General features: G+C 41.0%; 2 protein-coding genes across 4 annotated transcripts in view; one reads left to right on the top strand and one right to left on the bottom strand.

Annotated features, from left to right (window-relative positions):
* CPS1 (carbamoyl-phosphate synthase 1) overlaps positions 1 to 15,445 on the bottom strand; it is a 354,353-nt gene extending 338,908 nt beyond the window's left edge. Inside the window, exons 1-2 of one of the 3 annotated variants that reach the window (XM_049106700.1) lie at positions 15,090 to 15,445; positions 14,026 to 14,364 (exon numbers count right to left, since the gene is read on the bottom strand). The gene's annotated coding sequence lies outside the window, so the exon portion shown is untranslated. The remainder of the gene's footprint in view (positions 1 to 14,025; positions 14,365 to 15,089) is intronic. The other 2 variants (XM_049106699.1, XM_049106701.1) reach the window with 2 other exon arrangements.
* A 207-nt stretch (positions 15,446 to 15,652) lies between these two features.
* The window catches only part of ACADL (acyl-CoA dehydrogenase long chain), a 47,070-nt gene continuing 34,863 nt past the window's right edge, over positions 15,653 to 27,859 (top strand). The window contains exons 1-4 of the mRNA XM_025441638.3: positions 15,653 to 15,750; positions 21,611 to 21,766; positions 24,426 to 24,563; positions 25,836 to 26,000. Coding sequence (XP_025297423.3) covers positions 15,653 to 15,750; positions 21,611 to 21,766; positions 24,426 to 24,563; positions 25,836 to 26,000 — 557 coding nt within the window. The remainder of the gene's footprint in view (positions 15,751 to 21,610; positions 21,767 to 24,425; positions 24,564 to 25,835; positions 26,001 to 27,859) is intronic.

Here is a 27,859-nt window from a genome sequence, read left to right as displayed (position 1 = left end):
TTTCTATATAAAGTATCAGGTCATCTGCAAATAGTGAATTTTTAACTTCTTCCTTGCCAATTTGGATGTTTTTTATTTCTTCTTGATGTCTAATTGCTGAGGCTAGGACTTCCAGTACCATGTTGAACAACAGTGATGAAAGTTGACATCCTGTCATGTTCCTGACTTTAGGAGAAAAGCTCTCAGTTTTTCCCCATTGAGGATGATATTAGCTGTGGGTTTTTCATAATGTGGCGTTTATGATGTTGAGGTATGTTCCTTCTATCCCAACTTTCTTGAAGGTTTTTATCAAGAAAAGATGCTGTATTTTGTTAAATGATTTTTCTGTATCTACTGGTAAGATCATATGGTTCTTATCCTTTCTTTAATAGGTTGTATATCACATTGATTGATTTGCAAAGATTGAACCACCCCTGCAGCCCATGAATAAGTCCCACCTGATCATGGTGAATAATCCTTTTAATGTATTGTTGAATTCAATTAGCTAGAATCTTGTTGAGAATTTTTGCATCCATGTTCGCCAGAGATATTGGTCTGTAATTCTCCTTTTTAGGGGGGCATACTGATCTGGTTTTGGGATCAAGATAATGCTGGCCTCATAGAATGAGTTTGGAAGTTTTCTTTCCATTTCTATTTTTTGGAACAGCTTCAGAATAAAAGGTATTAATTCTTCTTTAAATGTTTGGTAGAATTCCCCTGAGAAGGGTTCTGGTCCTGGGCTCTCATTGGGAGATTTTTGATTACTTCTTCAATTTCTTTGCTGGTTATGGGTCTGTTAGGTTTTCTATTTCTTCCTGTTTCAGTTTTGTTAGTTTATATGTATCTAGATTTTTTTTTAAGATTTATTTATTTATTCACGAGAGACACAGAGAGAGAGAGAGGCAGAGACACAGGCAGCGGGAGAAGCAGGCTCCCTGCAGGGAGCCCAATGCAGGAGTCGATCCCAGGCCCCAGGGATCACAACCTGAGCCAAAGGCAGACACTCAACTGCTGAGCCACCCAGGCATTACTGTTTCTAGGATTTTATCTGTTTTTTTTTTTTTTCCAGGTTGCCCAATTTCTTGGCATATAATTGCTCATAATATTCTCTTATAATTGTTTGTATTTCTGCAAGGTTGGTTGTGATCTTTCCTCTTTCATTCATGATTTTATTTATTTGGGTCCTTTCTCTTTTCCTCTTGATAGGTCTGGCTAGGGATTTATCAACTTTATTAATGCCTTCAAATGACTAGTTTTGTTAATCCGTTCTACCTTTTTTTAAAAATTTCGATATCTTTTATTTCTGCTCTAATACTTGTTAATTCCCTTCTGCTGACTCTCTAATCTTTATTATTTACTTTCTTCTGCTGGCGTTAGGCTTTATTTGCTGCTCTTTTTCTAGCTTCTTTAGGTGTAAGGTTAGGTTGTATATTTAAGACTTTTCTTGCTTCTTGAGGAAGATCTATATTGCTATATACTTCCCTCTTAGGACCGTCTTTGCTGCATCTCACAGGTTTTATTTAGACTGTCATGTTTTCATTTTCATTTGCTTCCATGTATTTTTTATTTCTTATTTAATTTCCTGATTAACCCATTCATTTGTTAGTAGGATTTTTTTTTTTTTTTTTTTTTTTTTTTTTTTTTTTTTTTAGAGAGAGAGAGAGAGAGCCTGCAGGGAGTGGGAAGAAGTAGAAAGAAGTAGAAAGAATCTGAAGCAGGCTCTACACTCAGTGAGGAGCCCACCACAGGGCTCTATCTCAAGCCCTGGACTGAAATCAAGTGTTGGACACTTAGCCACCTGAGCCATTAGGGTGCCCCTCATCCCTTCACTTTCAGTCTGGATGTATCATTGGTCTAAAATGAGTATCATATAACAGCAAATTAGTGAGTCCTTTTTTTTTTATTATTATTCATTCTAATATCCTATGTCTTTTGATTGGAGCATTCGGTCCATTTACATTCATAGCAATGAATTTAGCCTATAAAGTCTCTGTTCCTGTAGATTTTGTATCTATTCCCTTCTAGTCTTTGTTGCTTTTGGTCTGTCTTTCCTGCTTTAGTATTTCTTACAGAGCTGGCTTAGTGTTCACAAGCTCCTTTAGTTTTTGCTTGTCTTGGAAACTCTTTATCTCTTCTTCTATTTTGTGTGTTTTTTTTTAATTTTTATTTACTTATGATAGTCACACAGAGAGAGAGAGGCAGAGACATAGGCAGAGGGAGAAGCAGGCTCCATGCACCGGGAGCCCGACGTGGGATTTGATCCCGGGTCTCCAGGATCGTGCCCTGGGCCAAAGGCAGGCGCTAAACCACTACGCCACCCAGGGATCCCTCTTCTTCTATTTTGAATGACAGTCTTGCTGGATAAAGTAATCTTGGCTGCAGATTTTTTCCAATAAAGATGTTAAATATATCATGCCACTTCTCTCTGGCCAAGTTTCTGTGACAAATCTGCTGCTGATCTTATGTGTCTACCCTTACAAGGTAATGACCTTTTGTCCTTGGCTGTTTTCAGAATTCTCTCTTTTATCTTTGTTTTACTGTGATATGTCTTGGTGTTTACCTATTTTTGTTGATTTTGAGTGGAGTTCTCTGTGCCTCTTAGAGTTTAATGCCTGTTTCCTCCTCCAGATTAGGGAAGTTCTCAGCTATAATTTACTGAAATAAACCTTCTGCCCCTTTTTCTTGGTCTTCTTCTGGGACTCCTATGATAAGGACATTATTGGGCTTTATAGAATCACTGAGTTCCCTAAGTCTATTCATGATCCAATAGTTTTCTTTCCCTCTTCTTTTCAGCTTCATTATTTTCCATAATTTTTATCTTGTGTATCACCTATTTGATCCTCTGCTTCTTCTATCCTTGGTTGTGATTACTACATCCCATCAGTTTTGCTTCTCAGTTATATCATTTTTTTATTTCTAGTTTTTATCTCTGTAGCAGGGTTTCTCTGGTGTCTTCTATGCTTCTTTCAAGACTAGCCAGTATTCTTATGACTGTTGTTCTAATTTTTTATTCAGATATATTGCTTATATCTGTTTTGAGCAAATCCCTGGCTGTGATTTCTTCTTGATCTTCTTTTGGAAAAAAAATTCCTCCATCTTGTCATTATGTTTAGGTTTCTGTCCTTTGAGTATTATGAAAGCTTAATATATTTTCTGTTCCCGAGAGTAATAATATATTAAGAAGGAGTCATATACTGTCCAGGCCCTGGCATTTTAGGAAGTGTTTCTGGTGTATGCTGTGTGCACTTTGCTTTGTCTTTTGGCTCCTCTTTCCCATAGGTCATTCCTTCAGTCCTCTACAGAGTTCCTCCTTGCTTGCAGTGGGGATTGTTTGGACTTTTAAGTAGGTGTGCTTTGCTTGTTAAGATAAGCCTGGAAGGTGGAGGAAGAAGGCTTGATCCAAGGAAAAGGAACAAAAAAAGCAAACAAAGACCTATAAGCCTGATTCCAAAGAATAAGAAAAAAAGAAAAAAAAATATTGATCCAAAAAAAATGATAAAAGGAAACAAACCAACAAATTATAAGCCTGATAAAGGAAAAAAAAAGAAGATAAAATAAAAATATAAAAATTAAAAATTTTAAACAAATAAAGCTTATTTCCAATAGAACCCTTACACTTTAGAGCACTCTATGATCTATAGAACTGGTACATGTGGGGGTCCTGTGTTGGTCTTCTGAGGGAAAGGCCTGCTGCACTTTCTCAGTCAGATCTGCCCTCATAAAGATGTCCCTGCTGAGCACAGGGGGGTTGAGTTTGCTGTAAAAAATTCCAGCCTTAGGGCACCTGGGTGGCTCAGTCGGTTGGGCATCTGCCTTCACCTCAGCTCATGATCCTGGGATTCTAGGATGGAGCACCACATAGGGCTCACTACTCAGCAGGAAGTCTGCTTCTCCCTCTCCTTCTGCCCCTTCCCCTGCTTTTATGCTCTGTCTAATAAATAAAATCTTTAAGAAGAAGAAGATGACTACTCCAGCCTCTACTCTAAGTGCTGTGTTTCTCTCTGAAGTCCAACCATGCTGGTGGGCAGCAGGTGGAAGATACTGTCACCTCACCCTCTCGTCCCCAGGGAGAGGAACTCACAGCTGCTGCTGTTCAGGAGGCTCTCACAGAAAAGCAAACAATCTCCTCTCCTGTCCCAAGCTCTTACCAGATCCCTGCCCTCAACTTGTCTGTGCCTGGCTGGTGGCATACCCAGCACCACAGTTCTCCTGTGTTTTTATCTCTGGCCAGAGGATGGGATTCAAAACTCCACAATTTGAGGGCTTGGCAAGGTGCAGACCCACTTCTCTTCCCAGAGGAGAGCCTTACAGCACCATTCTGTCCCAGAAACGCAGTCATGTGGTGTGCATAAGGTGGCTGAATTCCACTGTGACACACATGGAAAGCTCTGACCAGGTTACCTGCCCTCTGTCCATGTCTCTGTCCCCTGCTGTTGAAAGGCCACTCAATGGCTCCCAAAAGCCCTTTCGTCCTTGGAGAGGCAAAATAAACTTTTCCAGGTGAACTCCAGGAAAGGGAGTGCTCTCTCCCAGTGCAAACCAGTGGATCCCCTCACCACAGCTTATTGTTCAAACCCTACATACTGTTCTCTCTCCTGCATGCTCTTGCTCGCAGACTTGACTCTGCAAAAAGGGCTTCTCCCTTTCATAGCACTGTGGCTTTCCTCTTCTCCAATTCACAGCTCTGAACCTTCGCATCTGCCAAGTTATCTCCTTCCAATTGTGCAGACTGTTTTCCTAACCCTTAGGTCAATTTCCTAGTTGTTTGAACTAGCTGCATTCGGATTTGATGTTGATCTAGCTGCATTCAAGGGATGAGGTAAGCTCAGGTTTCCCTCCCACTCTGCCATCTTAACCCTTCTCCACTCCTGTTTTTCACAAAGGATATATATTCTTTAAAAAAAAAAAAAAAAAGATGTATATTCTTAGAGAAATCGTACCATAAAGGCTTATCTTACTCTGAATAAAAATTATCTATGCTAGAGAATAACTCCATATTACACAAGCAAAGTGGTTTAACAGTCATCCTTCTGATACTGTCCAGGATTCATATAATGGCATTACACATTAGATTTCTTTAGTCTAAGACTGTAATGCATTAAAAGATGTATAAACCTTCTTTATATGATTAGATCAGTTTTTCTTTTAATCAGAGGACATACTCATCTCTTCTAATGAGCTCTCTATAAAATAAAGAACAGAGCAGCTCTAGAATATAAATTGTATAATCTTTTTCACATTGAGCAATGATTTAGTGTTTACAATGTGTACTACTAATATGGCTATTATAGATGTGGCCCAGAGGGGGAAAATTTAGATTTCCAAGCTTGAAGTTTTTGTTTTTGTTTTTAATTTTTATTTTTATTTATGATAGTCACACAGAGAGAGAGAGAGAGAGAGAGAGAGAGGCAGAGACACAGGCAGAGGGAGAAGCAGACTCCATGCACCGGGAGCCCGACATGGGATTTGATCCCGGGTCTCCAGGATTGCGCCCTGGGCCAAAGGCAGGCGCCAAACCACTGCACCACCCAGGGATCCCCCAAGCTTGAAGTTTAAACAAATCCATTCTTAATCCTGACAATTACATTTTCTGTAAAAATTGTATTGGCTAAAGATATTTAAATCACTTTTTTTTTTAGAAGAAAATGTTCCAAAATATAAAACAGCCAACTAGTTTTTCCCTCCGTACAAGAAAAAAATACATATATTTCAGACAAATTTAGAAAACAAATTCCAGGGCACCTGGGTGGCTCAGTCAGTTAACCTCCTGGCTCTGGGTTTTGGCTCAGGTCACGGTATTATGGGTTTGAGGATGGAGCCCCATATGGGGCGTCTCAGGGAGTCTGCTTGAGATTCTCTCTCTCTGCCCTTCCCCCCACTCAGGCAAGTGTGCTGTTTCTCAAATAAATACATCTTTTTTTAAAATTCCAGAATCAGTTTTGTTTTAGATTATCCATTTATTTATTTTTATTTAAATTCAGTTAGCCAGATTTTATATTTAAAAATAAAATCAAAGCCCCCCAAAAAACCCAAGCAAAAAAAAATCAGATTAAATAAAATTTACAGTGAATATATCCAGCAAACACCTGTATATGCAATTAAATACCTTCTGTTACTGCAGCATGAACCTCAGGCAAACAATATACAAGTGTTCTGTGTGGTAGATTCAGTTTTCTTAAAGTGTCATCAAGATATTCTTCAGATCAAATATAAAATAATAAAATGCTCTTAATCACTCCATTTGTATACATTTATAAACAGACCACTAGTGATTGAAGTTAGAGAAGCTGACATTTCCATCAGTCCAGAAGAGGAACATGTGGACCTGATATATACTAATAGGTATCAGGACAGAAACATAAGTAGTCCCTATTCCTCAAACACTTACCTCCTAATTAAGAGACACTGCATACCCAGTTTTTAAACATACAAGATAGTGTATCTTTGCATAATATCAAATAAACACTAAAAGAGAGGGAGAGCTAAAGACAGGAGCTCTTTTTTTCCTTCATGTACTCTAAAGGGTTAAAGATTTTTATATTTCAACTGGACAACTAGGGGTAATTTTTCTTCTTTTTTAAATGTAGTTTTGTGTTATTGTTTTTTTTAATGTTTTTAGGAGTTTCTGCTTTTTTTGCACTATACAATATGGATTTCTTAAGGATGACAACAGTTGCCAATTATTGAGTGCTTTTCATAATCCTGTCATTGTTCTTTTTCTTTTTTATCGTCATTTTTCGAACCACTTCATCCTTGTTTTCTGAAAAGTCACCCAGCAGCTCGATGATATAGGTACTGTTATTCTTCATTTACATGTGAGTAAATGGAGGTTCAGAGAATTTACGCTATACCTACTAAGTCCATGCCACCAAGGAGGCGACCTGTATCAATCAGCCCATGGACAAAGGAGCCTTCAGAATATTCAAGCCAGAGAGGATTCCCAACATCTGTCAGATTCCAGCTGAGCTCTGTCCTTACCACATTTCCCCTCACTTCTGCCTTAATCATAAAATAATCTCTTAACTTTGGCCTATTCTTTGTTCCACTTCCTGGACTTACTGCTATCTGACATGTGATCCTGTGACATTGCTGTATTCATTGCAATAGTTAAATGAATTTGAAAGCTTCCAGAGTGTTAGACAATCCATCTATCCTTTCATGGTCTGGAATCTTGTGTTCTCCTTTAAAATATGAAGACTCTATTCTTCTAAAGGTGAAGAAAGGGGACCCCTGGGTGGCGCAGCGGTTTGGCGCCCGCCTTTGGCCCAGAGCACGATCCTGGAGACCCGGGATCGAATCCCACGTCGGGCTCCCGGTGCATGGAGCCTGCTTCTCCTTCTGCCTGTGTCTCTGCCTCTCTCACTCTCTCTCTCTCTCTCTTTACTATCATAAATAAATAAAAATTAAAAAAAATAAATAAAGGTGAAGAAAGTTTAAAGCCTAACATTCTGAGTGGTTGTATATACCAGACTGGAACATAGAGCCAGAATTATTGCTCAGTTTTAGAATCTGGACAAATGAAACTCTTTTGCACCTTAGCTTATATTTGTCTTAGCTCTAAAACTCCTAGTGCTGATTACAAACTCTGGGATAAAGGATAAGACAGCATAAAGGATTTTTGTCAAATGTTATTAGTAATGGGGGAATTTCCAAATTTCCAAATGAATGACAGCTAACCAAATTAGTAGGAAGGGTCACTTTCTGTGGGTTTTGTTTTCCTAGCAACTTGGGAAGAACGTGGCCTCTCCTAAGTGTTAAGGTAAGTAAAAACAATGATGTTGCTATGAACTGTGTTTCTATTGCTGCCAATTGGATGCTTCCCATATTTTGCCTTGCCTTAGCCTCACAACAACCCTGTGAGGTAGACACTATTAATATCTCCACTTTACAAATAAGGAAACAGAGACATGAAGAGATTAACTCAGAGAGAGATTTCCAACTTCGGTCTTGATCTGTGGAATGCTATATGCCCACAATTTTTCCACTATTCCATAAAAATAGAGTGGGAAAAAGAAGCAAACAAGTAGGCCACCCACAGTGTCAGCTCCCTACTCTGGACTATCACCTTACTCCTATATTCCTCATACTCCTCTTGTATTTTAAATCATCTTATACCAGTGTCATAACTATATCGAAGATCTCTGAAAGCAGATATTTTATCTTGTACAATGTTGTACCCTCAACATTAGGAAGAATTCAACAAGTATTTAGTGAATAAAAGAAAGAATGAATGAATAAACTTTGCTCTCCCAGGCCTTATATCTATCTCCTGCCACATTAAATCTAAATTCCTTGGTGTGATACTTAGTGACAATAAAAATATTGGCCAACAGGAACTGAACTTTACATTACACCAGAACATTTTGTGTCCACAATGACAACAGACAACTGGCAAAGAACAGAGATTTAGGATTAAACCCAGGTAGTCTCATGCCTAAATCTATCCCAGGATGCCTCCCAGCTACTACCTATCTGCTGAACCGGAATTCCTACTTCTTCTCAACATTTATCCTCCACTTAAGCCTAGTTTCATTACTGTCCTTCCTTTTTAGAAGTCTTCCCAATTTTGTTCCCAGCTCCTCTAGTGCCCTGATCTTTCTTTCCCTTCTTTTCACTCCCAGACTTCTCAATTCAAGGCATCTCCACTAACTGGAACATTCCCTGATTACTCAGGCCCTAATTTACATTTCAATTAATGAAAGCATGCCAAGCTGAGCTCTAAAGTAAAAATGTGTCTTATTCCTGCCAGGGAGATATAAATGACTCAAAGCGTTCATGAAACATTGGGCAGTTTGACTAAATTATCTCTGCATTATTATTTCACAAAATTAAACGTATTTACTTTACGAAACATCTTAACTTTACAATTGAGAAACCTGGTGGACACCATCTTAACCAAGTTAAGGTATTAAAATTAAGGTGGTTCAGGTTAACCTCACCAAGAACGGGACAAACTAGGATTAGGGATGTTCTGATGCAATATACTAAGAAGGACATCCCACTCTGCCATGAGGAAACCTCGAAAGAATCTAAGTTATTTCTAAAAATACCTGGTTTTTACTCTTCAAAAAACACCAATGTCATGAATTATTGGAAAAAGGAGCTGTGCCAGGTGAAAGGGTATTAGAGAGACAAGATAATGAAATATTCTGCATTGGACTTGTCAAAAGTTCAGAAAGAGCCAAAGCAAAACCAGTGAATCACTGAAGAAGTAGTTAGTAAAAGTTTCTTCTGCACACAGGAAAAAGACAATTCACAAATGGAAAGCACTCAAACCACAACATGGAACGAGCCTCAGGGGTATATCACTAGAACAGTAGGCCACCCCGCCCCTGCCCCACCACCCCCCACACACACCATCCAGTTCCTCTTTCCACAGTTTCAGCTCCCTGTGGTCATCCCTGAGGTCTAGAAGCAGATGATCCTCTGACATACTGACCATATGTCAGAGGGTCAGTAGCAGCCTAACTACAGCACAGCACCTCCTGTCATTGACTTCACCTCATCTCATTACATAGGAATTTATCATCCCACATTATCACAAGCTAGGTGAGTACAGTACAATAAAACATTCTGAGAAATCACATTCTCATAACTTTTTTATAGTATATTGTTATAATTACTCTGGTATTGTTTGTAATCTGTACCTATGCCTAATTTATAAATTAAGCTTTATCGTAGCGAAAGAGGACTTCAACTGCCTCTGTTTTGACTTTCTAACTTACACTGGTTACCTGCAAGTACCCACCCACATTTGCCCCATACATTCCTAGTATAAACTCGGAAAGTATTTTCAGCACTTTGGAGACAATTTTTAAGACGTTAGTCTGTGGTGTTCCTGGAATTGGCCTTACTGAAATAAATTACTTTTTTGTTCCACCAACACTGGTTTCTCTGCCTTTGAAGTTTGCCAGCAGTAAGTGGCTGAACCTGGTCTGTTTGGGCCCCTGAAGGGTTACACCCCCTTACACCCATGCACTCTTACACCCCTTACATCCATGCACTCTTGGTACAACAGTATTTCTGGCAAAAAACAAAGCAAACAAAAACATAGTGTTTACAGTGATGAGGGAACACAGGGCTAGCTGAGGACGAAGCACGAGCCTGGGGCAACACACTGGCAAGTCCTAGAAACAGGCAAAGGGACCTTCCCCTTTGGACTCAACTGCCTCAATGTTAATACTTTGCTAAGGGCAAAAGGCAATCTTAGCCCAACCCCCAGGATCTTACTTGTTGGGCCAGTGGGATCAAGGGAGATCCGGAGGCACCAACAAAATAGCAACAGACCTGTGGAGACCTGTGGCCTCCACCTCAGAACTTTCCCATCACCTGCAGACCCTGAGGACGTGTCATCAGGGGGAGCCTGGACCTATGCAGGAAACCTGAACCGTGCTTACCCAGTGCTTACCCAGACCGCATATAAGGCCATGGGCAGTTATTGCCCCAGGCTGATTTCACCAGGAACAAGCCTAAAACCTATCACCCCTTGCAGAGACACAACCCCTTACTCCTCCCCCCTTAAAAAGCCTGCTTGCCCTCCCCAGCACATGACTTCCCCCACCCTCTATTTCCCTGCTCTCTCCCTCCCCTGCGGGCCCTGAATCTCACCAGAGAGCCTGTCCAATTGAAAGCCTGTTTCAACCAACTTTTGCTTGTCTCTATTCCATTTCACTACCGATGGGATTAAACTTGACATTTGGTGCCGAAACCCAGGAGATCAAGGCCCCACGCTGGTGGGGAGCTTCTCTCTTCTCACCACCAGGCTCAATGGCCCCCTGGGGGTACTTTTGACTAAACCTGACATAACATAAAAATTCCTTCAGAAATTTCCTTTATCTCTAAACCCCCAAGATAAGTGTTGGCAATCATCCCCCAAGCAGAAGGCCCACGGATATACATCTGAGGGGTCTCATGATTAAGATTTTATTAGACGGTAATAAGTGACCTTTTCCCAACAATAGCTAGCCCCCTCAAGGTCCTGGAAACCTTGCCTCCAAAATTCCTTAGAGAGTACACTATCCTCAAACCCCTCCCAACACCCAGGTATATAATCAGCCACCCCTGACAGGCCCGGGACAGCCACTCTTCCTGCCCATGGGTCCTGTCCCTGTGCTTTAATAAAACCATGATTTTGGGACGCCTGGGTGGCTCAGCAGTTGACAATGTCTGCCTTTGGCTCAGAGCCTGATCCCAATTCCCGGGATAGAGTCCCACATCAGGCTCCTTGCATGGAGCCTGCTTCTTCTCCCTCTGCCTGTGTCTCTGCCTCTCTCTCTCTCTCTCTCTCTGTCTCTCATGAATAAATAAATAAAATCTTAAAAAAAAAAACAAAACATGATTTTGCACCAAAGACATCTCAAGAATTCTTTCTTGGTTGTGGGTTCCGGACCTCACCTATAATTCCAAAACTTCATCATACAGGGTTTGGTGCTTCCATGGTTTCAGGCATCCATTGGGTGGAGAGGGTAGGGGGGAGTCAGGTCTTGGAACATATCCCCAGCAGATAAGGAGGTTATTAAGAGACTACCGTGTGGTGACAAAGACAGTGACTATCCTCCACAGTAATTACTTGTTAGTTATAATATTAGAATTTCCTTAAATGAGAGGGAATTGGTCTTCATATCAATGTTGGGGAAATAGTTCAAGTTTTGACAATGATTTCCCAGAGGCATAAGTTAAAAATGACCCAGGTCAAGTTAGTATTGCAAAATAAACTAAATTGTGATGCATAATGTTAGGGTTCAGAGCAGATGATTAAGAAAGAATTCTTGTCTTTGGTGTAAAAAGGTAGTTTTATTAAAGCATGGGAACAGAACCTGTGGGCAGAAAAAGCTGCACTAAGAAAGAAAAGAAAGAAAGAAAGAAAGAAAGAAAGAAAGAAAGAAAGAAAGAAAGAAAGAAAGAAAAAACGAACGAGCTGTACTGGAGTTATGAGAGGTGACTGATCATACACTTTCAAGTTGAGAGGGAATTAGGGATAGTGTAAGTCCCTAAGGAATTTAGGGAGCAAGATTTCTGGGAGGCCAGTAATTGTTAGGGAAAGGTCATTTATCATTGTTTAGTAAACTCTCAGTCATGAGACCCTTCAGACCTCTATCAGTGGGCCATATGCTTCAAGGATGATTGCTAATATGCATCTTGGGTGCTAGAGGTAAAGGAAGTTTCCAAAGAAATTTTTAATATGCTAAAAGAAAACTTACAGGATCCAGGGGGGTTGGAATAATGTAAAGCTAAGACTGCCTTTTGTCCTTGGCAAATTTGTTTTTTTGTTTTTGTTTTTAATGAAACACTTCAAAAACTTGTGTGTCATCCTTGCATAGAGGCCACACTAATCTCTGTATCATTCCAACTTTAACAAAACATGGGCTGCAGAAGTAAATACACCCTTAACAAAGTATTAACATCAGAGCAGCTGAACTCCCAGAGGAAGGTCACTCTACCTGTTTTAAACACTCGTCAAAGGGTTGTAATTTTTTTCCTTTGCTTTTATTTCCCATTCAGCTTTGTGATGGAATTGGTTTTGTCTGCTCAGGCAGTTTGTAGGGCAGATCTCCATTTTTTACCAGATTTAATTGTAATGAAAGGATATTATTAGGACATTTGTTGAAATTAGAATATGGATTGTAGATTATTTAAGAATATTATATCAGGATTTGAGGTACCTGGCTGGTTCACTTGATAGAGCATGTAACTTGATCTTGGGATCGTGAGTTCAAGTCTCACATTGGGAGTAGAGCTTACTTTAAAAAAAAAAATAATAATTAGAATGCTCTCCCAATTCTCAGCAAAATAATAATAATAAGAAGAAGAAGATAAATAAACAGAATATTGTATCAGGATTAAATTTCTACATTGGATAGCTGTGCTATAGTTATTATGAGAACTCCCTGGGATCCCTGGGTGGTGCAGCGGTTTAGCGCCTGCCTTTGGCCCAGGGCGCGATCCTGGAGACCCGGGATCGAATCCCACGTCGGGCTCCCGGTGCATGGAGCCTGCTTCTCCCTCTGCCTATGTCTCTGCCTCTCTCTCTCTCTCTCTCTCTGTGTGACTACCATAAATAAATAAAAATTAAAAAAAAAAGATAAAAAAGAACTCCCTTTGCTCTTAGGAAATACACACTAGGAGTGCAGGGGCATAATGTATCCAATTTATCCTCAAATGACCCTCCAAAAAATACACATATGTGGCAAATGGGGCAAAATGTCCCCAACGGGAGAATCTAAGTAAAAGCTACACGGGAGTTAACTGTACTATATTTGTGACTTTTCTGTAGTTTTACATTTTTTCTGAATAAAAAACTAAAACAATTTTGATGAAAAATTAGATGACCCAAAGTGCTCAAAGAAACTTAATTCTGAAAAAATAAAACAAAGAAAGAAAACAAATTCACTGAGGAAAAGAGCTAACTGTGTAAAATAACAGAATTACATGTCAAAGGGGCAATCAAAGCTTACAAGTCAAGGAGGTATGGCAAGTATCCAAAACAATTGTTTAGTATCTTCACATCTGAAAATGGCTTATGTATCATTAAAGTGTTGTATTTCATGAAATACATGTTTTCCTAATGTCTTTCTGCAAAATGGATATTTATAATGAAACCCGTCTCTACATACATCCCTAATCACTCCCTATAAACTTAAGAGTCTTGGGGTTTCTTACATTATTGTATTTCCGAGGGATTTTGGCAATAATTCTAAAAGTTGGGAAATACTACCTTTGTCATCTACAGGGGCACTTCTGGCCCTGCTCAGAGACTAGAAACATAGGCAGGCACACTCTTTGAGGAGTGTCACAACGGCCTGCTTGCTTCAGATAGCTCCCTCCTGGTTCTGCCCTGGCACTGCCATGTCCTCTTGGTAGGTAAATGAATTTTTGTCTTTTTCAAATCTTCTTGATCTGAAATTTCACTATTAGAGCCAATTATTTGAATTAGAAAAAAAAATCTAATTTTCGTGAAACTGATTATCAAAGGCCATTATTAAAAGTCACCATCACCTGAAAACGTGAGTATGTAAGTAGAGGAGAATAAAAACAGCTAACACTTACAGAGAGTCACTTGCACAGGCTTCAGCAACACCGTCTTCGTCTACCCTCAGATGTAGTCCAGGTGGGCTGGAGGCTGCAGAACTTGCCAAGGCAAGGCTGAGGACAAGGTGTGGCTCCTCATCACTAACTGGGCTTCCTGGTCAAGGATATGAAGATAAAGTTCTTGGGGTGTCTGGATGGCTGAGACGGTGAAGCATCTGCCTTCAGCTCTGGTCATGATCCCAGGGTCCTGGGATAGAGCCTTTCATAGGGCTCCCTGCTTAGCGAGGAGTCAGCTTCTCATTCTTCCTCTCCCTCTGCTCAGGTTCTCTCTCTCTGTCACAAATAAATAAATAAAATCTTAAAAAAAAAAAAAAAAAGAATAAAGTTCTTGGAGAAATTATATCTCTTCTCCCTGCCTATTACGGAGTCTGAGATCATCAACTTTTTTTTTTTTTTTTTTTCTGGATATCTCTCTTTAAAGATTAGTCCCATCCAAAAGGGGACCTGCACTGGCCAGTGGATTGAATCCAAGGCATCTGTCACCATCCAGAACCAGAATAGCCAAGTTGGTTCTGAATGTGCTCCCAGGAGGCAGCCTCTGCCACACGCAGGGCCATGGTCCTGGCTCACCTCTCTATAGACAAAGGGCAGTGAGCTTACCAAGAGATCAAGACCAGCAGGTTCCACACTCCCTGGAAGATAACAGGCCACTGTGTCAACGCTGGTATGCCCCATCCCTGCCCCCGGAAGCAAGAGCATTATCTGGGCCCAAGATGCTTCTGAGGATAACTGATGCAGACAACTGCTACGTCTCCACCAAGGCTGCACTGCCACCCCAGGCAACTTGGCCAAGGCCACCTGTCATTCCGGCTCTGAGATCTACAGCTCTCTCACCAAGACGCCTCCAGAAAGAAACCCTGTTCGCTGCATTTCCCTATCAGCAGTTCATTGACCTAGTAAAGACCCACAGCAGAGTCTCCATGAAGAGGATCCGGGCTCCAGCTGTTGCCAACAGTGTTTTTATACAAGGAGATTAAACTGAATTAATGAAGCCTGTAAAAAAAAAAAAAAAAAGGAATCACCTGTGAGATGTGTTAACTGGGCCTCACCATCAAATGTTACTGCTGCTGCAGGTGTTCTCAGTCCACCCTGAAGTAATATCTAGTCACCATTTTGCAGAGGCTCAGCAAGATTGTGCAGAAGGTCTCTTATTGCCCCACACTGGGAGGTAACCCGGCCGGCCAATTACCATCTTGAGAAAACCAAGCGTCTGTTCCTGCGAAGCTAATAAATACCCCGGGCGGCCCCGAGACCCCAGGCAGCGAGGCCACACTTCGGGCAGGTCGGCCTGGATCCCTGCGCGCCCGCCCCGCTGAGGACTCTCCACGGGGCTACCGGGATCCCCTTCCAAGAAGCTTCGGGCCCGGGGCTGCTCCCGCCTCCTCGGGCTTCCCGCCCCCTCGCCCGCCCCCCCCCCCCGCCCCCGTCCCCGCCGCGCAGAGGCCGCCCCTGAGCGCCCGCCGCGGCGCGAAACCCCAAGCCCGGGACGCGGCCGAGGCCCCAGCGCTCCCGCCCGCCCGCCCCGTAGGCCCCTCGGCGCCGAGCCCGCCCCGAGCCCGAGCCCGAGCCCGAGCCTGAGCCCGCCATGGCTGCGCGCGCCTTCCGCCGCCTGCGCCCGGCCCTCGGCCCGTGGGTCCGCCCGGGGCTCGGCCCCTGCGCCCCGCCTTCGCCGCCCGCCGCGAGGTGAGCGCCCGCGGGTTCCCTGGACCGCCGGACCCTGCTGGGGGGCTGCGGGGCCGGGGGGGTGACACCGCGACCCTGCTGGGGGCTGCGGGGCCGCGGGGGGTGACACCCCGACCCTGCTGGGGGGGCTGCGGGGCCGGGGGGGTGACACCGCGACCCTGCTGGGGGGCTGCGGGGGGTGACACCCCGACCCTGCTGGGGGGGCTGCGGGGCCGGGGGGGTGACACCCGACCCTGCTGGGGGGCCGCGGGGCCGGGGGGGTGACACCGCGACCCTGCTGGGGGGCTGGGCTGCGGGGCCGGGGGGGTGACACCCCGACCCTGCTGGGGGGCCGCGGGGCCGGGGGGGTGACACCGCGACCCTGCTGGGGGGCTGCGGGGGGGTGACACCCCGACCCTGCTGGGGGGGCTGCGGGGCCGCGGGGGGTGACAACCCGACCCTGCTGGGGGGGCCGCGGGGCCGGGGGGGTGACACCGCGACCCTGCTGGGGGGGCTGCGGGGCCGGGGGGGTGACACCCCGACCCTGCTGGGGGGCCGCGGGGCCGGGGGGGTGACACCGCGACCCTGCTGGGGGGCTGCGGGGGGGTGACACCCCGACCCTGCTGGGGGGCTGCGGGGGGCGATGACCCCCCACCCTGCTCCCCGGGCCGGGCGCGGAGACACTGCCCCTTGGCGCCCGGAGCTCAGCAGCGCGGGGGCGGCCTCCTGGGCGGAGCCGGGCCGAGCGGTGAGCGCGGAGCCCCGGGCCTCGGGCTGGGCCTGGCCCTGCGCCTCCCGGAGCCTGGACCCGACTCGCTGGGGGGGGGGATGGGGGCCTCGCGGGGTCCCCCGCAGGCGCGGGAAAGCCCGAAGCGGGGTTCGGCAAAGGCTCGGGGTCGGGCCGCAGCGGGCCCCGGGGGAGGCGGGGTCACGTCCTGGGCGCTCCCGGGCGCGCTCTCCTGGGCGCTGGGACGCGGCCTCCTGGGGCGCAGCCTCGGGATCCGGAGCGAGGGCGGCCTCCGTCTCACAGCGTCCCCCAAGGGGGCCCCCCAGAAAGCAGCCCGCCCCATCACACAAGGGCCTCGAGATTTATTTAACAAATCCTTAATTAATTAAACTCGGAAGAGATAATAGTTTCTAAGTGGCTCCGTGACTATGAAGGTAGTGCTGGTAAGATCAAAAGCTTTTAGAGAACTGGCACTTAAAATCCGTTCATCGGATAAGCTGGAAGCATCCAGGATTATCCACTATGTATAAGGAGAATGACGGATGATCATTTAGCTCGTGACAACGTTGGTGGAATTCTGAGATGCTATGGGAGCGGACAAAGATCTGTTCCTCCTGAGGACAGTGGGGAAGACTTGACTGAGGAGTGGGTGCACCTTGACTTTAGGGTGGGTGCACATACTTTTCTGAGCTCTTCCCCCAGAACTTCCTAGTACGGTGATCCTCAAATTTTTATCAGGGCTCTTTTATCCCCTTTAAGTTAGAGGGCCTCCCCCCCCCCAGAAAATTTTTAAAAAATTTTTTTGATTGATTGATTAATGAGGGTTGTATGCATATGGATATCAAGAGATAACCACAAAACAAATTTTACGAATATTTAGTTCATTAAAAGTAGCAATAGAGGTTATGGTAAGAGAAGCAAGACATGTATGATCTCATTTATAGATGGAACCTTAAAAACAAACGCATAGATACAGAGAACAGATTTCTGGTTGAGGGGTGTGGGTGTAGGAATGGGTGGAGGAAGTCAAAAGGTACAAACTTCCAGCTATAAAGTAAGTCATGGGAGTGTAATATACAGCATGGTGACTTTTTTTTAAAAAATATTTATTTATTCATGAGAAACACAGAGGGGTGGGGAGAGAGAGAGAGAGAGAGAGAGAGAGAGAGAGAGAGAGGCAGAGACACAGGCAGAGGGAGAAGCAGGCTCCATGCAGGGAGCCCGACATGGGATTCATTGGATCCTGGGTCTCCAGGATCACGCCCTTAGCCAATGTCAGGCGCTAAGCCGCTGAGCCACCAGGGCTCCCCCAGCATGGTGACTTTAGTTGATACTGTATGTATATTTCAAATTTGCTAAAAGAGCAGACTTTAAGGATTGTCAAAACAAAAAAATTATGTGATGATGGATGTTAACTAGACTCGTGTTGATTATTTCATAATATATACAAATATTGAACCATGTACATCTGAAACAAATGTTATATGGCAATTATAGCTGAATAATAAGTAAAAGTAATAGTAGCAAACCCATTACCGTGTTAACATAAATAACATTTCTATGAAAAGTAGATTTTTCAAAAAAGAGACATCCTTTACATTTTTACAGATCCTTTAATGTCTGGCTTAGCAGAATACATCTCAATTTTCATGTCTGTTTCTGCATTACATCTATTGGGATAAGTTATTTTGGCTGGAAGTATAGAAAAAAATCTAAGAGAATTTTGGAAAAAGGAGGAACTGAGGGACCCTCTGAATAGGTCAGGGTCTAAAGTCTTATTATAGCAGGCTTCTTAATGTGCATATGAATCATTCAGGGTATTTGTTAAAATACAGATTCTGATTCAGTAGATCTGGGGTGAGGCATGAGATTGTGTATTTGTAACCAATTCCCTAGCATTGTTGAAGATGCTGGTGGATATATTTTAAATAATAGAGCCTAGCCTATTAAATTAATAGAAGTTGATTTTTGTTCAGTTTAGATTTCCTGGTTTTTATAGGGAGAAAAATGGCCAATTTATTTATTAAAAATTTCTTGGTTTTCAAGAAATGAATGCTCCAACATACTTGGCGCCAAGTGTTTTGATTTTTTTCTGCATAGTCTCTCTTGAACACTTTTGAAAAATCTTTATTCTGAAAAAAAAAACTTTATTCTTTCTGTCACCTCTTTCACTTTCGAGTGTCTTGGTGTATTTTACTTAGAAATATTCCAAAGGTTTCCTTAAGGTAATATGGACTATAAAATGTTAAGATACAGGAAGACTGGACTATAAATCCCACTCTTATTTGCTAATTATGTTGACAAGTGATTCAGTGTTTCAGAGCATCAGCTTCCTAGTCTCAGCACATTTTTTTTCCTAAGGAAAAATTCTAAGTGTGAAAAACCTAAATGGACAAATGTGTGCATTATAGTTGTATTTCTACTAGCAGGAAATTGGAACCAATCATATTGTTACAGGATTTCTTTTCCTTTAGTGTTCACTGTTCTTGGTCACCCCACTTCAAAGAATGAAGAGGTAGACCAGGCCAGAGAGTGGTGGGCAGCAAAGTTTATTGAGCAATAGTAAAGTTTATTGAGTGATAGTAAAGTTTATTGAGTGATTGTGCAAAGCTCCCAAAGAGGGAGGGGATCCTAGAGGGTTGCCATGGGAGTTCATAAGTCTAGGGGGTTGTATGAGCTTCTTGGTAGGCTGTTTTAGTCTGATTAACCTTCCATACACTTGTCATCCGAACAAGTTTTTGTCATTTGGGAAAGGGTGGATAGCTCTTTCCAGGGTGATATAAAGTCCTCTATGGTTTCCTCTTAGGGTGTGGCCTCCTTGTCCTTGCTTGCCTTTCTTCCACCTATACTTCATCAATTTCAATTCAGCGATAAAGTAAATTTTGGTCTATTTGATATAAAATTATAGTGGTATGCAAGACCCCTGCACATCCTGGTCCTGTTACCTCTGACTTCATCTTCTCCTGTTTTTACTCAATCCACATTTGGCCTCCTTGCTCTTTCTAGAACACGTCAGATATCATCCTGCCTGCCACTTTTTGCTCTAATTGTTTTCTTGTCCTACAATTCTTCTACTTCAAAAATCTGCTTGGCTGTCACTTTGAGGTATTTTCCCAAATCTCATTTTTCTAACTTAACCTACCCTGATTGCACTACTCTGTACTGCAGCCATTGCCCCTGCCTTGTCCCAGACACACATTCTGATCTTTGCTCCACTTTTCTTTTCCATAGAATTTATCACTTTCTCCTTTATTCTATAATTTGCTTCTTTACTGTATTATTTATCATTATTCAGTATCCCCTTCTAGAAATGTGAACTTGAAGATAGGGATCTTACTTTTGAACTCCTATAGCTCAAGATACCTGAACAGTGCCTGGTACATAATGGGCACTCAGAAAGTATATGTTGACCAAATGAATGAATAAGATATTAAAAACAATGATTTGAATGACTGAGTATTAATTTTGAAGGCAAGGCAGATAGAAGTATAAAAACTGTAGTATTACATGTTCATAGCCAAAGATTACATTTAAAAGGCATCTCAAATTATATTAATGAACTCCACTAAAAGTTGTGTATAAAAGATAAACCTAAAAAACAAAATGACAAAAAATGCACATTAAGTGCATTTCTTAGTCCATGCTGTCATTACAAAATAGCATAGACTGGATGACTTGAATAACAGAAATTTATTTCTCCTAATTCTAAAGGCTGGATAATCCAAGATCAAAGTATTGATAACTCTCTCTTCCTTTTGTAAGGCCACAAATCTTTTTACATTAGGACCCCACCCTAAGACCTCATTTAACTAATTTCATCCTCCAGGCCCTATCTCCAAATACAATCACAATGGGAGGTAGAGCTTCAACATGAATTTGGGAGTTACATAATTCAGTTCATAGCATCAAATAAAAATACATAAACTAAAACACAATAATTCATTTCATGGGGGGGGATAGAAAAGTTGACACAACCCCATTGCCAATAAACAAAACCATATTTTAAACAAAAACACTAAGAAGAAGAGGAAGGGGAGAGGAAAGAGAGAAGAAAAAAAAAAAGAGTTCATCTAAGGAAGAGAGAAACCCCAAATGGAGTTTCATGCAAAACAGAAAAACCTTTGCCAATATTCGGATATATGATAAAGTTTTTTAGATATGAGGTTGAAGGGATCCCTGGGTGGCGCAGCGGTTTAGCGCCTGCCTTTGGCCCAGGGCGTGATTCTGGAGACCCGGGATTGAATCCCACGTCGGGCTCCCGGTGCATGGAGCCTGCATCTCCCTCTCCCTCTCCCTCTGCCTCTGCCTCTCTCTGTGTGTGACTATCATAAATAAATAAAAAATTTAAAAAAAACTTAAAAAAAAAAAGATATGAGGTTGAAAATATACAAAGTGGTACACAGATTTTCAAAATCTTTTTAGCAGTGCCCCTAGAGGGAAATAAACCTGAAAATCACTGAACTAAAGGAACTACACAGCAATCTTAGGTTAATATGGGGGGACAAGGAGAAGGAAGGGTCAGAAGGGTCAGTTTCTGAAGATCTTGAACAATTAATTCTGTGCTAATCTTTATAGAGATTCATCCATAGTTTTTTTAGTTACACCCAGATTGCCTCTAATATGGCAATAGCATCCTCATTGTTTGTTTCTCTCTTACACACCTGCCATTTCAAATTGTATGATTCTAAATTAAATATTAATTTGGATTATGGAAAAATTGTTAGTATTATCTTAAACATCATCGTGACATGAAAACTTATCAATATTATTCTATGGTGGTATTTGAATTTTACATAATATAATTTACATCATGTGACAGCACTGTTTTACCTAAGCTCAGACATGTGGTTAGTCATAAGCATGATGTCCTCTTTATGGGTTTGGAAGTGAAGAGTGAGTTGGATAAAAGGATAAAAGGACTTGATCTCATCCAGGTGAGGCAGATCCTGTCAAAAGTGGTAATGCTCAAATCTGAACAGGTCTGTCAGGTTTCGGACCCTCTACCTACCTCTGTAGTGTGTCTGTGGGGGGAAAAATCTGTTTTTCCCATGTTGTTCAATATAATTAACCTTCCATCCTGTTCAGTGGCATTGACTTGGATTATGAAGAGTAACAACTCACTTAATTTTCTTAATGTATATGCATATTTTTCAGATGTTCTCATTCCAGAGGGAAGGAACGTCTAGAGACTCCATCTGCTAACAAATTAACAGATATAGGAATTAGAAGAATCTTTTCGTCAGAACATGACATTTTCCGGGAAAGTGTAAGGAAGTTTTTTCAAGAAGAAGTGGTTCCTTACCACGCAGAGTAAGTAGGACATTTTCCTTTAAAGTAATACACATAGGGAAACAATGCTATTTAAATAAATTTTAAAATATACAATGAAAAATAAGAAAATTTGAAGATTTGCAACTCGAGTAGTAATTTGAATATTCTGGTCAAGTGACAATTAAATAGTTAAGTAATTAATTACACATTTTTTTTCTACTTCATGAATGAATTAAAATACATAAAGGCTCAACAGGACAGCATAATGCAAATCTTGGTTGGCAATTGGCCACCTTAAAGTATTTTTTTTTAAGATTTTATTTATTTATTCATGATAGATTGAGAAAGAGAGGCAGAGACACAGGCAGAGCAGGCTCCATGTAGGGAGACTGATGTGGGTGGGACTCAATCCTGGGACGCCAGGATCACACCCTGGGCCCAAGGCAGGTGCCAAACCGCTGAGCCACCCAGGGATTCCCCCCTTAAAGTATTTTTACTACTGGATGAGATATTTATTGATTAACTGATTAATTACTGATTACCTACTTTGTTGCCCAAAAAACTGTCATTTCTATGAAAATAAGATTTTACTGTATTTCCAAAATTTACTCATTGCTAATACTTTACTACAATTAAAGTATTTTAAAAATGTTTTGGGGGCATCTAGGTGTCTCATTTGGTTGAGCATCCCACTCTTGATAACTGCTCATGTCTTGATCTCAGGATCAAGCCCCTCTCACACATGCCCCTCCCCCTGCCCCCATTGAGCTCTGCACTGAGCTTGGAACATGCTTAAGATTCTCTCTCCCTCTCTCTCTCTTATACCCACTCCCCTCCAGCTTGTTTGCTCTCCCTCCTTTAAGAATTTTTTTAAATACCTCTCATTGGGATGCTTGGGTGGCTCAGCGGTTAAGCTCCTGCCTCTGACTTAGGGCGTGATCCTGGAGTCTTGGGATCGAGTCCCACATCAGGCTTCCTGCGTGGAGCCTGCTTCTCCCTCTACCTGTGTCTCTGCCTCTCTCTCTGTCTCTGTCTCTCATGAGTAAATAAATAAAATCTTAAAAAAACTCCTTTTATTAAGATTGTATTAATGCTTTTTCAGTAAAAATGACCAAAATTAGCTAAACTAATGCCATGACTAGTTTTTAGTGAAAAGCAACTATTTCTTAAAAAACCAAAGGAGGGTGCCTGGGTAGCTCAGTCAGTTAAGCCTCAGACTCCTGATTTCTGCTCAGGTCATGATCTCAGAGTCATTGGATCAAGCCCCATGTCAGGCTGCATGCTGAGGATGAAGCCTGCTTAAGATTCTCTCTCCCTCTTCCTTTGCCCCTCCCTGCCTCACGTGTGCATGCTCTCTCTCTTTCCCTGAATGAATAAAAATCTTAAGAAAGAAAGGGAGAGAGAGAAAGGTTCACTCTAGGAGGATCTTTTTTTGTTTATTGCTTTATTTATTTGAAACTTTGCTCCAGAAAAATTGTTGGTGAAGATTAGAAGTAAAAATAACAGAAGTTGACAAATTTTAGGTTAATGATAAAAATACTTCCAAAGCTACTTTAGGCAATAATTACATCAAAATATACATGATAATCAAACTCTTTCTTTTAAAATTTCTTGAGGTATCTGTGTTTACTTTTAATCCGTATCTTCAATAATATACTTATTTACTAACTATATCTAACTACCACTTTAAAAAATAAAACAAAAGTTCTCAGATTCTTGATCTCTTTCCTCATTATGCTGCTCTCATTTTTATTTTTATTTATTTATTTTATGCTACTCTCATTTTTAAAGAAGAAAAGCAGAGGTTGCACAATCTTATGCAAATATCTAATCTTTTCAGAAGTTCCTTTGACAGCTCAGCTGCAAGATGCTTCTGTTCTTCTTTCCTACTTAATCTTCAGATTGCCTGCTCTTCTCACCTTTTATGTATGCTCATCCCTATAAGTTTAGCACTTTAAGGAAATATACAGTGGCAGTTATCTGTAGAGGATAGGTTTGGAGAAATTCCCATGACTATATGGCACATTTAAAGTTGTATCCTGGGATCCCTGGGTGGCGCAGCAGTTTGGCGCCTGTCTTTGGCCCAGGGCACAATCCTGGAGACCCGGGATCGAATCCCACGTCGGGCTCCCGGTGCATGGAGCCTGCTTCTCCATCTGCCTGTGTCTCTGCCCCTCTCTCTCTCTCTCTCTGTCTCTCTGTGACTATCATAAATAAATAAAAATAAAAAAAATAAAGTTGTATCCTAAGAGTACCAGCTGAGAAACTGTACCCATGAATATTAGTGGATGTAATTTGCGGGTCCAATAAATAGTCAAGGGAGGAGAAAAGTGGCAAGTTGAAGAAATAAAGAAGAGAAGAAGAAGGAGGACAAATGATAAAAGAGTTAGATGTAAATAGAAAGGGGTGCTTGGTTAAGCGTCTTTCTTTGTTTGGGTCAGGCCATGATCCCAGAGCCCCAGGATGAAGCCCCAAGTCCCAGAAGCATCTCCTCCTCCCTCGCACATACTCTCTTTCTCTCTCTCTCAAATACATAAATAGAATCTTTAAAAAAAATTTTTTTAAGTTATGGCCCATGTCAGCAATAATTACCTTAAATTAAGGGAACATTCCTTAGTATCTTTCATAAATTCAAATTATGACCATTTAAATAATATGAAAAAAGTTTTTCTGATTTTAAAATGTTTACTGTTTGCAGATGGGAGAAAGCTGGTGAAGTGAGTAGGGAGCTTTGGGAAAAAGCTGGAAAAGTAGGACTGCTTGGTGTCAATATTGCAGAACATCATGGTGGTATTGGTGGGGACTTGTATTCGACAGCTATTATTTGGGAAGAACAGTAAGTATGCAGACATTTGAAGTGGAATCTTGGTTGTTAAGCATGCTGCTCACTTTTCTGAGAAGACAATGAATTATGCTTTTTAATCTTAATAATATTGAAAACTCAGTGTAAAATGTGAATGAGTAAACCCCTTATAACTCTTGTACATTTTTTTTAATGTGGAAAGATAGGAAAATGTCCTTTTAAATTATTAAAATAGGTGCTGTTGAAAATTAAAGAGATCTCGTCATTTTTAGTTGCTTCATGTTTATTTTTCTTTTAAAAAAAGCTATTGAAAAAACCATTGGAAAAATATTTCTATCAAATATACTTAAAGCTTAATGTATAAGAAGAAATAAAGATTTCAGTTTGTGAACTGACAAAAGATTTGAACCAATAGTTCATCAAAACAAAATTCAAATAGGTTCTTTTAGATGAAAAAAGTTCATCCTTACTATTGATCAAATGCAAATTAAATTAGCCTGGAGGTATCATTTTGAGTATTTGGAAAAAATCAGTGAAAAAATCATAATACCCATTGCTGACGCAGTTGCAGTGAAAATTAGATACTCATACTATTAATGGCATTATATATTGGGACAATAAATACTTTGGGGATTAAAAATGACATATATAAAAGATGAAAATATTTCTGCTTTTTGATCTAGGATGCCACTTTGGGGAATTTATTATGAGATAATAATTTGATAGAAAAAAGAGGATCTATGTACAAAAATCATTGTGTTAGATCATAATCCTCCAAATATGGAAGCAATCTAAATGACTGGTAGTGAGGATGAATGAGTAAATTGTATTCATAAACCATTTGGAATATTTTACAGCTATTTCAGATATTTGTTGTGACAGCTATATATAAAAAAAGGACTTTTTCATGTCACATAATTAAAAAAAATAGGTATAAATTCCACTATATTAGAATATATCCTTATGGCAAAAGTACTTTGCCAAAATGAAAATAGTTGCTATGTTATAATAAGACAATTGTAGGTGATTAATACTTTAAAATACTTTATCTTTTAATTTATTAGGTAAGTATTCATGGAGCTCTGTTAGAGTGCCATTAATTGCGCTAGTGACAGGAATTAAAAGATTAATAAAAATTAAGAGAGAAAATCTTCAAGAACTTCCTACATTTGTGGGGAGACAGGCTATTACCACACAATGTGCTAAGACTTAATAATGGATTGTTGTTTAACTGAAAAATCAAAGAAATAAAAAATAGAACAAAATATGTTGTGCTTTAAATTATCTTCTTTTTTTCTTTTTAAGAGCATATTCAAATTGTTCAGGCCCAGGATTTAGTCTTCATTCAGATATTGTCATGCCCTATATTACAAAGTATGGCTCAGAAGAACAAATTAAACACTTCATCCCCCAGATGGTCAGTGGGAAATGTATTGGTGCCATAGCAATGACAGAGCCTGGAGCTGGAAGGTAAATCAACATTCATTTGGTTTTGAATTTTTGGAAGCAGTAACCAACAGCATTTATTTTCTTAGTACTCACTTCATAGACCTTTGAACATTATGCAAGGAGGGGTACAAAGATGAACACAGGGGGACGCCTGGGTGGCTCAGCCGTTTAGTGCCTGCCTTCGGCCCAGGACATGATCCTGGAGTCTCGGGATCGAGTCCCACATGGGGCTCCGCGCAGGGAGCCTGCTTCTCCCTCTGCCTATGTCTCTGCTTCCCTCTCTGTGTCTCTCATGAATAAATAAATAAAATCTTAAAAAAAAAAAAAGATGAACACAAGCATAATTTACAATCTTGAGTAACTTCTAACTCCAGTAGGAAAATAAGTCCTTATCACATATAAATAACAATAAAACATAATATATGCCATTTTGAGTTATTAGCATGGGATAACACAAGTAAAATGGTGGGATATGACTTGAATTTGGAGCATAATGTATGTTGGATGTGATGAGACATGCACAGGGAAATGTCCAGCAGGCTATTAGAAATAGGGATTTGGAACTCTGAAGGCTTGGGTGGCAAGAATTGGAGCAAGGGGAATGAAGAAGATTATTTATTCAGTCATGTGAAGGTTACTTACCAACTGCCCTTAATGTGCCAGTTACACGTGCTGAACAAAAGACAGTGTTCTTTGTGCTTATTGAGGAGAATGACAAAAAGCACGTAAATAAATGTATCCTTAATTATAAATTATGATAAGTACTATGAAGAAATACATGGTGCTATGCTAGAGACTAATGGTGCATGTGTGTTTGGTGGGAAAGGGAATGAATTTAGGTATGAGTACTAGGGAAGGCTTATAAAAATGGTTACATGTAAACTGAGATGTGATAACTTTGTAATGTAACTTGATGTCTGGAATTGTGATTTATTTATTTGGTTTTCTTTTTCAAGATTGCTTTGGCTATTCAGGGTCTTTTGTGATTCTGTACAAATTTTAGGATTTTGTTCTAGTTCTGTGAAAAATGCTTTTGGTATTTTTTTTTTTTAAGATTTTGTTTATTTGAGAGAGAGAAAGAGAGGCACAAAAGCTGGTGGGTGGCAGAGGGAGAAGGAGAAGCAGGCTGGATCCCAGGATCCCAGCTGAAGGCAGACACTTAACCAACTGAGTCACACAGGTGCTCTGCTATTGGTGTTTTGATAGGGATTGCATTAAATCTGTAGATTGCTTTGGGTATAGACATTTTTACAGTGTTTGTTCTTTCAGCCCATGAGCATGGAATATCTTTCCATTTCCTTTGTGTTGTCTTGAATTTCTTTCTTCAGAGAGGTCTTTCACTTCTTTGGTTAAGTTTATTCCTAGATACTTTATTATTCTTGCTGCAGTTGTAAATGGGATTTTCTTAATTTCACTTTTTGCTGCTTCATTATTAGTGTATAGGAATGCAGCAGATTTCTGTACATTGATTTTGTATCTTGGAACTTTACTAAATTCATTTATCAGTTTGAATAGATTTTTGGTGGAGTCTTTCAGGTTTTCTGAAAGATACATAGTGTCCTGTCATCTGCAAAGAGTAGAAGTTTTACTTCTTTGCCAATGTGGATGCCTTTTATTTCTTTTTGTTGTCTAATGGCTGTGGCTAGGACTTGGAGTACTGTGTTGAATAAAAGTGGTGATAGTGGACATGTGTTTTTCCTGACCTAGGGTTTGAAAAGCTCTGTTTTCCCCCATTGAGTTTAAGGTTCACTGTAGGTTTTTCATATAAGGCCTTTATTATGTGGAGGTGTAATCCCTCTAGACCTATTTTGTTGACAATTTTTATCATGAATGTATGCAATTTTCCAAATGGTTTTTCTGCATCTATTGAAATAATCATA

The sequence above is a fragment of the Canis lupus genome, chromosome 37 (assembly GCF_003254725.2).
Source record: "Canis lupus dingo isolate Sandy chromosome 37, ASM325472v2, whole genome shotgun sequence".
NCBI lineage: Eukaryota > Metazoa > Chordata > Mammalia > Carnivora > Canidae > Canis > Canis lupus.
This window is presented reverse-complemented; position numbering and strand designations above follow the sequence as displayed.